The sequence below is a fragment of the Ramularia collo-cygni genome, assembly GCF_900074925.1.
Source record: "Ramularia collo-cygni strain URUG2 genome assembly, contig: RCC_scaffold05, whole genome shotgun sequence".
NCBI classification, from domain to species: Eukaryota; Fungi; Ascomycota; class Dothideomycetes; order Mycosphaerellales; family Mycosphaerellaceae; genus Ramularia; species Ramularia collo-cygni.
The window spans coordinates 1,282,835-1,296,240 of record NW_019716259.1 but is presented as its reverse complement, the minus strand read 5'-3'; the positions used below and the strand labels follow the sequence as shown (position 1 = coordinate 1,296,240).

The window sequence follows — 13,406 nt, the reverse complement described above, 5'->3', positions numbered from 1 at the left end:
AAAGGGTAACAGCTGCAAACTTTAGGAATAATTTTCAAGAACAATCTAGTAATGTCTAAATCTCAATAGCGAGATACCAACCAAACCGATTCTCAGGATCCCACTCCCTCTTCAATTTTCGCAATTTCTCCAATCTCCATGTCTCATGTCCGTACAATTTCTGCTGCGTCTCGGATCCATGGGCGTAGTTGGCATATGCATTCAATCCCTGTCCGCTAGCATCGACGATCAACTGCCTCATCTCGTTACCATAGTCTGAGCCAAATTTCTCAAGCTCTGCATCGTTCGCCGCATGCCGTATGAATGGAGCGATGAGCAGGTTGTTGAGTCGATCCGGGTAAGCGGTATTCTCCTTGGGCACTGCCTGTACGGCATTTGTACTATAGCCTTCAAGTATCAGGGCCGAATTGTTGAATTCCACTGGCATTGAATCGAGGAGGTCTACAGCAGCACGGATCCCGGGGATCGGGTATGTCTTCAACGCTACTGGGAAGCGTTGTAGTGTCGGGCTATTCGTGTTACATGGACCGTCATCGTTGGTCCAACCCAGGAGCGCAGTTACGCCTGGAAGATCAGTTGTTTCTGCGACGATGCTCAGTGTAGGTATAGCGTTGAAAGGTTCGGCAAAAGCTGCGGGTATAGCTGCGCCCTGCCATATTAAGTATATCACCAGGGTCAACTGTAGACATTCACTATCAGCGAATATCCAAAATGAGCGATCCTTTGCCGACAACATACCTCTCCACGTGCTACGCTTGGGTTTCTTCCCACGAGCCCAAAGACAATCAGCTCTACCGGAGCAGGCTCATCGATCGTACCAATCATGCCATTAACGACGTCCAAGACATCTTCCAGCCTGTCAAGCGAGTAGTACAGCTTCTCATATGACCAAGCGGCATTCTCCTCCGTGATATCATAGATGCGATACTCAAAGTCGACCACAATGCCAAAGTTATGTCCAGCGCCACGAAGCGCCCAGAAAAGTTCCGGGTGGCTGCTCTTCGACACCGTAACACAGCTTCCATTTGCAAGTACCAGATTGGCAGAAATCAGGTTGTCGGCCATTAAGCCATACCTGATATTTTGCCAGTCAGCTTAGTTAACTTGACATGTACTCCCAACTGTGCAAGGCTTACCTTCCTTGCAGCCATCCATGACCTCCTCCAAGCATCGGAGCAACAGCTCCCGTACAGTCACATCCTCCCGTAGTCGACTGTTTACCAAGCTTTGCAAGCTCATCACGAAGTTCACCGCTGGTGATGCCTCCTCCAATCCGTGCCGTGGATCCATTGATCGTCACGTTTTTGAGTGCGTCCATCCAGATTCCTACCCCATTCTCAAGTTTCGAGAGCGTCAAGGTAGCACCGTGACCTCCGGAGATGGCGAGGAAAGGTTTGTTGTACTTGTTCGCCACTCGGATTGCGGATTCTACATCCTCTTGCGTAGTTGGTCGGACGATGATGTCGAAGTGTGGAATGCCCCAATCTGATAACCATCTCGTTGTTGCGTTTTCGTAGCATGCTGAACCGGGAGAGCACAGCTGTTCTGGACTTGATAGAGATGCCAACAGTTCGCTCTCAAAATTCACTTCATAGTTAGTGAGGCCTTGCGAAGCACTGGCTAGTGACAATGTCCATGCAGCAATGCCGCCAGCTAGCGCGATGATGGCAGCCATCTCTTCCCGCTTGCAAGTGTGGTTCAGGAAAGAGAAGTTGGAGGAAATTGTACTTGAACTGACCTCTCCGGCTAATTGACTATTTGGACATGCCGATGGGTGCGGCAGGAAGAGGTCGCGTCGAAGCTTCAGATGGCTGACGATTGGTTGCATGCCCCAGTCTGGAGTGTCACAGCGCTGATAGCTGCTGCAACAAGACCCACCACCGTTTTCGCCTACTCTGCAGCTTTCGGACGTGCTCTGCACATCTGATTCAGAAATCGCCGACTAGCACACGGATTATGAATTGTTGCTTGGAAGAACCGTGAGGAAAACACGAAAGGTGCGTATTACCTAACTTCTTTGGCGTGCTTCGATCACCCGCTTGGGTATAAAACACTACGTTGTACTCATTCATTGCAATCGTATCCAATGCCTGAGCACCCGCTTCCGGCTTGCCGGTCTGGTCATTCGTGGAGGGMACTTCCGAGAATTTTGTGCACGATGACAATGCTTCCGAAACAGTGGATAATCAGGCCTTGATTGGAATCTACGGGTGTTGGACTCGTGCGGAGAAAGTGCAGAGAAAGTGCAGAGAATGGAAAGACCGGTGTCGTCGTGGCCTGGTGGAAGCCATTCGAAAGGAAGGCCAGGGTGTCTGTGATTGGCTGGCTTATGGTGATGGTGATGGTGATGGCGATGGTGATGATGATGGCGATGGTGATGGCGGCAGCACGAGGGTGGCATCTATGTCGCTCAGCATCGCCTTTGGAGGCTTCACTCTGCTCCTTATCTCCTCAGACGCGCATCTTTGCCTCGGAGACATGCTGTAGCTGCTGAGCATACCTTAGATAGTTACGTACCTAGAGCTCCAGATCTATTCGGCGCTCGAGAGACTATCGGAGAGAGGGCCCCCGCCAGGCACTCGCGTTTAATTGGGTACTAAGCGAAGATGGAGTCGCGCTAATGTCTCACGCCAAACACCGGCAACAATTACCTCCTTCTGCAATGTAAACATACAGTGCAAACCACATTCGAAATCTTCGGCTCCATGACGAAAGAAAGCCGACAGCTAATATGATGAGAATCACTTCCTCCTCGGTGTGGATTTCCCGGGCTCAGGGTTCCGCCGCGCCCCTTTCCCCCTCACTATTGAGAGCATGCAAAACGGCCTGCAGACCCTTCTGGCTCCGGAGTTTCCATTCATCGTCATCATGCCCGGCTAGAAAGCCCTTCACGAGGCAGGAGGATGAGCAGATGGTGCAATTCCTCATGGCAGGCAAATCAAAATGTGAGGTGGCCAGACTCCTGGGCAGACCCTTCAGGTCCATTTGGTCAAGAATAAAGTCGATTGGTATTAAACCTCCGCGGCTCCGGGAATATTACACGGCTGAAGAAACTGCAAAGCTCCTACACCTCACAAATAAAGGAGTCGCTTGGGAGGAGATTCGAACACACTTCCCGGATAGGACTTGCACGGCATTGCGAAACACACAAGCCCGACTGAAAAATGAAATCTACCAACCCATGAACAACATCAAGCATCGTTTCTCTCGCGAAGRGGACAGACGTATACTTGATTTGAGAGATAACGCATCATCGCCGGCGTCTTGGACCGAGATCGCTCGAAAGATGGGCCGTACCCCATACGCAGTTCAATCACGCTACACTCGATGTGTACCTGAAAAAGCTTTGAGAACCACCGCCTTGAATCCTCGTCGGTGGACTGCCGCTCAAATGGAAGGGCTCCGTGGATACGTGTCAGAGGGTATGCAACCTTCGGACATTGCCCCCAGACTGGGTAGAACTGAGACGTCGGTCCGGAACAAAATTCACTGGATCAAGAGGGATTTGAATGACGTCGATCCAATTGATGCTCAGAGACTACGACGCCCTTGGTCTGCTGAAGACTCAGAGTACCTACGTGCACTTGGAGCGGGACGCCATGACTGGGCGAAGCTTGCAACACGTATGGGCAGAAGCGCGCAAGCTATTTACAGCAAGTGGTACGCTCTTCGACAAGATTAGAGGCTATGGGCCGCTGTTCCTCGCTCACAATCGGGGAAGTGAGCAGTGCTTGCTTTTCTTGCTCACAGCATATATGCAACGATTCTGCTTCTGAGTCGTGTCTAGGCCAACATTCTGCCTGTAACGTGGGGTCTTGCTGCATCATCCCTAGACATAGCGACATCTTCTGTATACGTGCAGTATTGTACGAGGATAACTGTCATGGTCGCCTGGGTGAAGATCGTGGGCAGTAGCCCGTTGCATGGCGCAGCGCAGTTACGCTGAAGGTATGTTAGACGCTCTTGCGGCTCGATCAGAGATATTGATCTAAGAACGGATCGACAACTTCAGGTCGCTCTGATCTTCCTTATGCGAGGGGCAACTTGGCTGACAGGAAGTGTCCCAGCCGTTCCAGAGAAATTGATACTACCGAGAGAAGGAGCGAGAGTGTCTTTGTATCGATCATAAGGAGGCTCTTAACGACCTTTCTAGGTCCATCATCTTCATCTCCACAACTCTGGGTTCAACTGATCATGCGGTAGCATATTCGCGTGGCGATGGCACGATGACTGTGTTGGCGGGGTGTTTATCGATGACGAAGTGTAAAGTGGGGAAAGGAGCTCATCAAATGGTCGTACCAGAAATGCAGATGGCGTTAGAAATCATTCGCATTGTCTCATACATCATCTTCGCTGACAAACTTGGTTTCCAGCTTATAAGCGCAGAAGAAGGACTGTTAATCTCACGGACAATCCAATCTACAAATCAGTCAAGATGAGCTACAATCCATACACAGACGAGACACCGGCAGATGTTAAGAATGCCAAGGGTTTACATCTGGTCACACAGAACACACCCAATGGACAAGCTGTCCAGATCTTTCTTGAAGAGCTCAAAGAGGTCTATGGCACTGAGTGGACCACCAGTGTGATCAACATCTCTACCAATGAGCAGAAGAAGGATTGGTTTCTGCGACTCGATCCTAATGGTGGGAATTACAAACTAGATCCACACGATATAAACACTGACGAGATCCACCAGGACGCATTCCTCTTCTCATCGACAACACTCAAAGTCCTCCGTTCAGCGTCCACGAGACATCTGCCGAACTCTTCTATCTCTTGAAGTTTGCCGATAAACAAGACAAATTCGGCTTTACCAATGACCTGGAGCGCAACCAGGCTCTGCAGTGGACATTCTTCTACCACGGCTCAGGGGCTCCTATCCAGGGACAGTTGAACCACTTCAACCGCGTTGCTCCAGAGAAGATCCCATACGCTATCAAGCGATTCAAGGATGAGACACTTCGCATCTTCGGCGTGTTGGAAATTCAGCTTTCTGGCAAGTATACTGGCGAGCCGAGGGAGTATCTCGCTGGAAACGGCAAGGGGAAATACTCGATTGCGGATATCAAGACCTGGCCTTGGATCAAGAACTGGGAGCGCAGTGGAATTTCCAAAGATGAGGTTTCTGAGTTTCCTCATTTGTTGAAATGGGTGGACCGTATTGCCGAGCGTCCAGCGGTGCAGAAAGGAATTGGTGAGGCATATGCGGGAAAGTAAGAGTGAATGATCTGGTGTATTTTGGTTTCTCGTTGACCAGTGCTAGTAATTATCATCTCTAAAATGCTGCTGCTCAAGAATGCAACTCCTGCTATGCGATCCATGCTATACAAATTAATCTCAACCCCGTCCACGCTCGATGCAATCCGCTAATGTACATGACTTATTTCATGCCTTCCAAATCTCAAAAGTTTTCTGCATTTAGATGACAGCAGTGGCGCTGGTCTCTGGGACGGAGAACTCGCTCTGCTGCAGAGAAGCGTTGTAGCCGGTGGCAGAGTACACGTTGTCGTCACCGTAGTACTTGAAGACAGCACCGGTGAGGGGGTTGCTGGTGGAGTAGACGAGGTTCAAGACGCTCTGCTCGCCCTCCTCGACAGCGCGGGTGACGTAGGCGGAGACACTCTGGGTCTGGCTGATGGGGCCGCACTCGACGTACTCGGAGGGAACGTCTGAGGGGTCCAGGGCCCATCCACCCTCACAGTGGACTGGGGTGTCGATCGCTGGGTGGTTCAGGAAGGAGCCGGCGATGGAGACGTCGAAGTACCAGTTGCAGCCGCTGGTGCAGCCGAAGATGAAGTTGGAGACCTCGAAGCTACCGAACTGCTGGCCGGGGATGTCGACTGGGGCAGCGGAGGCGAAGGTGGCAGCGGCCAGAGCGAAGATGGTAGAGGCGTGCATGTTGATGGTGGTTGATTGGGTTGAGGTGGTTTGGTTTGGTGGTTGAGTTGAAAGTGTGGTGTTGGTGTTTGATTGTGATGTTGTTAAGTTGATGATATTGTTCGGATATTGGCGAAGGATCAGGATCCTTATAAGTCTTCAGAGAATGTGGTCCCATGCGCTATGTGATCGCTGCCAAGTAGTGTGTACTATCATGCTGACTTTGTTTGGCTATACGAGACCAGTGCGTCATATTCTTCGGCTAATGCCCTATTCTTATCCCGCCTTGGTAGCATTTACGGAATGCAGTAGCATAGCTCGAGACCGTCACCACGGATAATCTGTGGAGCTTCGGCGCACAGTGGCCAAAATGCTGCAAAGTAGAATGATCACCGACTCCAAGGCTCGAGCTACTGTACTCCGTACTTTTCGCCGCCAAGTTTGCAGTCTAAATATAGAGCTTGGAAAACTTCGACTGAGAAAGTAGATGAACTCTCCTCTCATTTGCACACCTACTTCCAGACCGTTTCAAGCCACTGACGCGTGATGTTTCCGTCGAATGGCTAAATGCACATCTTCCAAGGAATTAATGCAAGTCTCGGCCGCTTATGAGCCGTCATTCCGAGTGGAGGTGAAGACACAAGTGGAGGAGACTTGCGACCGTATCTTTCTTTTTCGAGTATCAGATCGACGACAAGACCTTGTCGAAGATCACGGGACATGCGGCACGAATAATGCTCCGAGGAGACCGTGATCAGTGAAAGGGGTTGATCTTGCCATCAATCTCTGATACGAGAAGCAGTTTGATCACGCGAGTACGACACAAAGTCGAGGCATGAATATGATCCATGGTCCCAATTCGGCATGCTTTCTGGTCCGGCAGTCAACTACTTCTGTGTTCGATACGACTTCCGGATCTCCTCGCATACGGCAGCAGTGACCTCCTTCGTACTTGCGGAGCCTCCAAGATCCTTGGTCAAGATACCCTGCCCGCACACCGTTTCCACGCATTCCAACAAACGTTCCGAGGCAGCTTCTTCGCCCAACCACTTGACCATCTCAGCAGCACTCCAAAAAGTGCCAACTGGATTCGCAACTCCCTTGCCCGCAATGTCGAAGGCGGATCCGTGAATCGGCTCGAACATGCTCGGATTTTGTCTAGTGGGGTCCAAGTTGCTTGTCGGAGCAATACCTATGGATCCGGCAAGCGCCTAATACGAAGTATACATTAGCATGTTTCTTGGACATTGGAGCGGTGAGATGAAGGCATCGAGACATGCTCTTTGCCATGCACGCTTTGACCTACAGCCGCCAAGTCACTCAGAATATCCGCGTGCAGATTCGTTGCGACGATTGTATCCAGCGAATTTGGCTGCAACACCATTCGACAGGTCATTGCGTCGACGAGCATCTTGTCGGTCTTGACATCAGGGAAGTCTTTCGACACTTCCAGGGCAATCTCATCCCACATCACCATTCCATTCCGTTGGGCGTTACTCTTCGTGACGACGGTGAGATACTTCTTTGGTCGCTTCTGTGCAGTCTCATAAGCGAAGCGAATCAGCCTTTCCACGCAATGTCTTGTGAAAATGGAGACTTCGGTACTGATCTCCCAAGGTTGTCCGCGATGAGATCGTCCACCCTGGCCTGCGTACTCGCCTTCGCTGTTCTCGCGGATGATGACCCAATCAAGATCGCCAGTAGAAGCATTGCGAAGAGGGCTCTGTGTGCCTTTGAGGATCTTTGTAGGTCTGACATTGGCGTATTGCTGGAAGGGCTGACATATGGCCAGACGTAGACCCCAGAGTGATATGTGGTCAGGGACATCTCATGCAAGTTAGCGGTGTCCGTGTCGTCGGTTCGGGTAAAGCTTACCTGGTGCACCCACTGCACCAAAGAGTATGGCGTCGTGCTTCTTCAAGCTGTCAAGGCCACCATCGGGGATATATTTGCCAGTCTCTAGGTATGTCTTGGAACTCCAGTCATAGTGCTCGAACTTGAATTGAAAGGATCCTGCGGCATCACTGAGAGCTTGTAATGCTTCGACACCGGCATTGATGACTTCAATTCCTACTCCGTCCGCTGGGATACACGCAATACTGTAGGTAGGATGTTCTGAGGTGGCAGCAGGAGACATGATGATTGAAAAAGTGTCAAGCTGATACGAATGTCAATATTCCAGCTATGTGTATATATACTTGCTGGTAATGTCAAGAAGATGGAGTTCGCCCCATCTGGAAAACATGCTGAACAATTCTGGCTGATTGTTTAACCGACTGCGGCTACACTTTCAACCTATGCTAACCTCATGCAATGCTATGCTGCTGCTCCCTATGCAATTCCATGAATCAATTTTTACTACACGTTGTCCAGACTTCACAGTCCGCTTTGTGCCATCGTGCACGCCCCGTCACACCGCAAAGCTCACACCTTTCGCCACCGCACTCCATGCTCCATTCGCTATCCAACAGGCCAGAGTCCACTCGCTTTACAGGGCGTCTATCACTGTCGTCGAGAGCTTCTTCGGGAGCTTTACGCTTGCGGGATTGAGGCGGGATGACCACCGCCAGTCCCCTCCGAACGTCGCCCGTCGATTGCGCCCTCTCCTCGAGTGGGCTCTCCTGCTTCTCTACTGGACTCTCCTGCTTCTCGATCGGCGCTATGCCTTGATCGTTCCTCGCAGGCGCATGGTCGTCGGCTTTGACAAAGGGAGGGAATTTCTCCTCTGGCGCCGTATCCTGCATGTTCCGGGGCCGCGCACCAATGGTTCTTCCCATAATGGTGATTCCGCACCCCTCGAGAGCGTCATCCGCCTTGCTCCAGACTTTATAGCCCGATTTGCGATATGAGGCGATCAATGCGTGCTCAATCTCCACGTAGCTTTTCGTGGGCTTTCCGTAGCCTGCCTTTGCGGCGAAGGTCTCACGCAAAGCAGCAGGCGAGAGCACCACGGGGCCCTTGAAAGCGAACCCTCCACGCAGTTTCTGTACTGCTTCGTGGTAGGATTCCATCGCAAGCTGAGCGAGACCACGACCGTGGAACTCGTCGAAGATCTGGAATGTCACGATGAAGTGCAGATCTTCGACGAATAACAGTGTGCGATTGTGGTATTCGAAGCGTGGCGACGCATTGGGATAGAATAGATGCCGCATGATGGTCTGTGTCTCATCGGCATCATCGTCGTCGGTCGCATGGCATTTTGGACTGACGTTATCCGCACCCAGTAGCTCAGTCACGAAGAGCGGTTTCGAGATCATGGGGTCTGTCCGGGCGATCGTTTGGGCGTGTAGACTTCCTACACGCTGTGACGCAGCGACCACATCCTTGATGTAGAATTCGGCGTTGAATTCAGTGACGCTGCGATATTGATCATGTTCACGCACCTTGATGACGGTGGTGAGAGTCTTTGGCGTCTCGGCGCCTGCTTCAAGCAGGGTGATATCCTGCTTGTAACTGACTTGCGCCAGTACGCCACTGCCCCTTCCCTTCACACATTTGATGATGGGCTTGGATTCCATCTTCGTGTATTCTTTGCGGGGCTTGCCGAACTCCAGGGCTGCGAGGCGTCGAGGTGACATCTTCGAGAGTGAGTGGTTGATGTGGTGTGCTGCTGTAATTGGCTTGAGGCGGTTTGTTTCTGCTCTCTGCTGGTGAAATGTCCTGCTGCTGTCGGTCTTGCAAGTATGAGTGGAAATATATCGAGCAGAACAAATTCGCAGGAAGAAGATGAGTATATAGGCACTTTTCCTGTGGTCTCAAAGGCTCCACAAGACGTCCTCAAAGGTCCAGAAGACGTTTCCAAAAGGTCCAGAAGATGTCCTCAAGAGGTCCACGAGACGTGTTCAAATTGTCCACTAGACGTGCTCAATTCTTACCATTGTTCGTTTCCCATTCGCCATAAAAAACCCTATTGTGGGCGGATCTTTTCATCCATAGGAGAACCTTGACACAAGGTCCTCAAACCTTGCGCCTGTTACGGAAACGGATGACAGGCAAAGGTCCAAAGGTTGGGTAGAATCCACGAAGCCAATGGGGTCTTGCCATTTTTTTGAATTCGATCCGCCGACTTCCACGCGTGACGGCCACCCGCGTTTACTCAAGAGTGCCGACGAACAGAGAGAGAGACATTTTACACACCCTACATCTCTCCATTTCCCTCYCCCTCTCCCTCTTTGTTTGCGCTGGCTTCCGGATAGTCCGGCAATGATTGTAGTGGATAGTTGGACCCTGAAATGGTATGGCCCCACTTTCGATCAAGACCGAGGCAGGCTTCTATTCGCTAACCTGATTTTTTTTCTTTGCAGGCGACTGCCAATAGTTAAGAAGTCTCAAGTACTGTTGCTTTGATTTTCCCGTGTTGATCCGGTGTTTCCGATTTGTACTTTCATGTAAACCGCTGCACGGAAGGTGGCATGTATGTACTGGCAAGAACTTGAGGAATCGGAGATGACACAGATGAGGAGAAAGGGAACTTGTTTAACACTATACCTACCTATGACTAACGTGGAAAGGAGGACTGTTGCATTGAACAGTGGACATATTTTGAACGACACACAACCACCGCAATCATCATTGGGGAATGCATCCCAAACGCCCCGAATCGCGGGTGTACTTGTCTCTAGAGGTGCTTGTTGAAAAAGTTAAGGCCCTGCTTCTCAGCTTCCTGTAAGAAACTCGCGGTCAGTAAAATTGTTGACTGGTATGGGGGAGATGTGTCACAAACATCCATAGCCTTCTTGTCGTTTTCACTACTCCAGTCACCCCTGAGAGCGAATCCATGGATTTGGTCAGCGTACACCTTGATTTCGCTCTCGCTCTTCTCGCCCTGGTCTCCCCTACAACCAAGTTAGCGTATATTCCTCCAAACACGAGCTCAATGCGAAGAAAAAGACTTGCCTCTGCTTCTTCGCCAGGATCTCTCTGATCTTGCCGATCTCTGACTCTCCCAAGAGACTATCCTTGTCTCCAAGCGCCAGGCTCAAAGGCACAGCGACGGGCTCAAAGTCCGCCGGAATGCTCACTAAACTAGGGTGGCATGCATAGGCAGCGTCAACGCCTTTGCCTTCCTGCCCACTGAAAGGTGCGTTGGCCGCCAAGATGGCATACCTACCACCCCAGCAAAACCCAATGACACCGACCTTGTCAGTACCAGGAGTARTGCGAATCTGGTTGATGAATCCTTCAATCAGAGGCCTAGAGACGCCCTCACGGTGCTTGATCAACCATGGCCCAAGAGTAGCGCCGACTTTAGCAGTAGCGGCAGCTTTGGCCGCAGCACCCATGGCTTCTCGTTGAGGGAGAGGAGGCTCGACAGTTTCGAGAAACTCAGGATCCAATGAATCGCCCTCGTGAACATCGGGAATGTAGGCAGTGAAGCCTGCTTTGGCATAGTTGTCTGCGAGAAGACGAATGTTTGGCAGTGTCCAGCCAAAAATGTCGACGAGGAAAACGACAGATTTCTTGTTGGAATTGTCGGCGGGCTCAGCGACATATGTCTGGAGACCGGCGATGGTTTCGGTGCGTCCAGTGGGCTTGCCTTGGGCGATCTTGCCTGAAAGGCAGCATGAGGAGACGCCGACGCCGGTAGACATGGTTGCTTCTTTAGAACGTGGATTGAGGTTAAAGATGACTTTGATGTTGCTGTTTAAGGTTGAAGGGCAAAGAGATGAAGTGTGTTAAAGAGGTATGGGGAAGTGAGGTCATCTGGATATCATTGCTGTCGCCGCGTAGCCTTTAGAGTTCGACGATACAAGTTCGAGCCAGAATAGCGGAGCCGTCCCCGCGTTGGTAGCTGAGAGATGTCGACAAAACAGTGCGTACTTCGTTGTATCCTGCTGTAGATCAACACTAGTAGTTTGAAGAGCGGAGACGACTGCCGGACGTCAATTGTGTCGGTTTTTGAAAGTTGAAAAGGTGTATCTTATCATTTTTTGTTGCGTCTTTCCGGGCTGAGCACTCCTAGCTTCATCATACTCAGCATGGTTCAGTATGGCTGCGAGGCTGTCAGACCAAAGACTGAACTGTAGCGTAAAGTTGTTCGGTCTCGAATTGATCATAAACAACGACGATGCCTACTGTCAGTAGCTGCAGTGTAGCAGCCAGGGAACGCCTACCCACGGAATTCATCAACTATGTGACATTTTACAGTCCGCGCCTCGCAGCACTATACCAAGCGTACAGCGTACTCGAGAGTGAAACGTGTAGCCAACGTTCAATACTGCGCATGCCCTTTCCTGCGGCGGAAATACCAGGTCCATTTCAGATTGATATCCAGWATCCGACAGTCCTCGACACGTATGGTAGACGAGAGCTTTGTTTGCATGTCTTGCAATGTTGCGTAGCTCCATAGAGGGGGCTGGGCCACATCTGCTCCGGCGAGGCGCTTTGAGTCCTCTCCCCAGACTGTGTCCTGTCCGTGCATACGACGTGACGGGTATAATGACAGCCGATTGTGCAGTCGTTCATCCAGAAATCATTCCTTCGCTGCTCGCCTGGCGGCCAATTCGTGGCAGTAGAAAGAGAAGATTCCCGTGGCACTCACTGGATGGTGCCTTAGCCGGTGATGGATGTACGCAAGCAGATATCGAGACGATATCCTTCGTCCCACCCCTCAACTCCCAGCAGCAGCAGCAGCCTTTTCCGCCGCCTCCGCCGCCTTCTTTTCCCTCGCCTCGAACAGTTTCCGCGCCGGCTCCTGCCCAGCTACCCACTTCTCCACCTCAGCATCCAACTTGGCCAGCTCCTCTTTCTTCGCCGTCGTCTCCCGGACCAGCTCCTCCCTCCTCTTCACCAACTCCGCTCTCTTTGCCTCCAGTTCGACTCTCTTGACCCTCTCGTCCTCAATTCGCGCAAGCGTCAACTCATGCTCGTCCAGTTCCGTGCATTCCGGATGCTGCTCCAGGAACTCCTCCGCCTCCACCATGGGTAGTTTCATGTACTTGTGACTGTCACGGATTAGCAGCTGCTTCCCCCGCGGTACGTATAAGACATGCGAGACTCACTCAAAGCCCTCGCAAGCGCCAATCTCGCCCCTCAAATGGCGCTGCTCGTAGTATAAATTCTGCAGACCCAGATGCAGCGCATCAATCTCTTGTCGTGCCTCGGTCGTCTCGCCTTTGGTGCGTCGCACTTCCATGATGGCGCGTCGATTCAGACCGCGTAGCATGGCGATACGCGCTTCGATTTTGCGAGCAGAGGTCGACGTTTCTTCTTCCGTTGATGTGTTGAGTGTGAGGAGATCGAGCAGTTCGAGACATTGTTGACGCGCTGCCGATGCGGCTTCCAGGACGGTGAGGAGTGTCGGATCGGTGATTGGGGCGGGAGATGGCATGATGGTGGTTGATTAAAGTGACTGTCTGGTGGATGTGGTGTTGTGTTTGGARGAACGAATGAAAGAGACGTCTCGAAGTTCACCGAGGATTCACATGAGAACGGACACAGCTCCGGAACAGGCGATAGGGCAAAAATAATCTTGAACGTTCACTCATGTTGTCATGTTAATTACACTAGATATCTCTCATCAT

General features: G+C 51.3%; 8 protein-coding genes; 2 read left to right on the top strand and 6 right to left on the bottom strand.

The window, feature by feature from the left end:
• Positions 1-55: 55 nt before the first annotated feature.
• Positions 56-1,675, bottom strand: RCC_04231 (related to oxidoreductase; the record flags this gene model as incomplete). XM_023769509.1 has 3 exons in its annotated part: positions 56-679; positions 739-1,075; positions 1,137-1,675. The coding sequence occupies 3 exons, from the start codon at positions 1,673-1,675 to the stop codon at positions 56-58; spliced, it is 1,500 nt and encodes a 499-aa protein (XP_023625277.1).
• A 1,251-nt stretch (positions 1,676-2,926) lies between these two features.
• On the top strand, positions 2,927-3,682 carry RCC_04230 (uncharacterized protein; the record flags this gene model as incomplete). The annotated part of the gene is made up of 1 exon (XM_023769508.1): positions 2,927-3,682. The coding sequence occupies one exon, from the start codon at positions 2,927-2,929 to the stop codon at positions 3,680-3,682; it is 756 nt and encodes a 251-aa protein (XP_023625276.1).
• Positions 3,683-4,435: 753 nt separating this feature from the next.
• RCC_04229 (related to URE2-nitrogen catabolite repression regulator) lies at positions 4,436-5,223 on the top strand (the record flags this gene model as incomplete). XM_023769507.1 has 2 exons in its annotated part: positions 4,436-4,649; positions 4,703-5,223. 2 exons carry the CDS (start codon positions 4,436-4,438, stop codon positions 5,221-5,223), a joined length of 735 nt encoding a protein of 244 aa, XP_023625275.1.
• Positions 5,224-5,424: 201 nt separating this feature from the next.
• Positions 5,425-5,904, bottom strand: RCC_04228 (uncharacterized protein; the record flags this gene model as incomplete). The annotated part of the gene is made up of 1 exon (XM_023769506.1): positions 5,425-5,904. One exon carries the CDS (start codon positions 5,902-5,904, stop codon positions 5,425-5,427), a length of 480 nt encoding a protein of 159 aa, XP_023625274.1.
• An 866-nt stretch (positions 5,905-6,770) lies between these two features.
• On the bottom strand, positions 6,771-8,020 carry RCC_04227 (related to 3-isopropylmalate dehydrogenase; the record flags this gene model as incomplete). XM_023769505.1 has 3 exons in its annotated part: positions 6,771-7,094; positions 7,190-7,710; positions 7,759-8,020. 3 exons carry the CDS (start codon positions 8,018-8,020, stop codon positions 6,771-6,773), a joined length of 1,107 nt encoding a protein of 368 aa, XP_023625273.1.
• A 211-nt stretch (positions 8,021-8,231) lies between these two features.
• Positions 8,232-9,461, bottom strand: RCC_04226 (uncharacterized protein; the record flags this gene model as incomplete). Its single annotated transcript, XM_023769504.1, has 1 exon — positions 8,232-9,461. One exon carries the CDS (start codon positions 9,459-9,461, stop codon positions 8,232-8,234), a length of 1,230 nt encoding a protein of 409 aa, XP_023625272.1.
• Positions 9,462-10,501: 1,040 nt separating this feature from the next.
• On the bottom strand, positions 10,502-11,474 carry RCC_04225 (related to dienelactone hydrolase family protein; the record flags this gene model as incomplete). XM_023769503.1 has 3 exons in its annotated part: positions 10,502-10,546; positions 10,607-10,718; positions 10,780-11,474. 3 exons carry the CDS (start codon positions 11,472-11,474, stop codon positions 10,502-10,504), a joined length of 852 nt encoding a protein of 283 aa, XP_023625271.1.
• Positions 11,475-12,493: 1,019 nt separating this feature from the next.
• On the bottom strand, positions 12,494-13,213 carry RCC_04224 (related to conserved coiled/coiled coil protein; the record flags this gene model as incomplete). XM_023769502.1 has 2 exons in its annotated part: positions 12,494-12,827; positions 12,885-13,213. The coding sequence occupies 2 exons, from the start codon at positions 13,211-13,213 to the stop codon at positions 12,494-12,496; spliced, it is 663 nt and encodes a 220-aa protein (XP_023625270.1).
• Between the last annotated feature and the right edge of the window lie 193 nt (positions 13,214-13,406).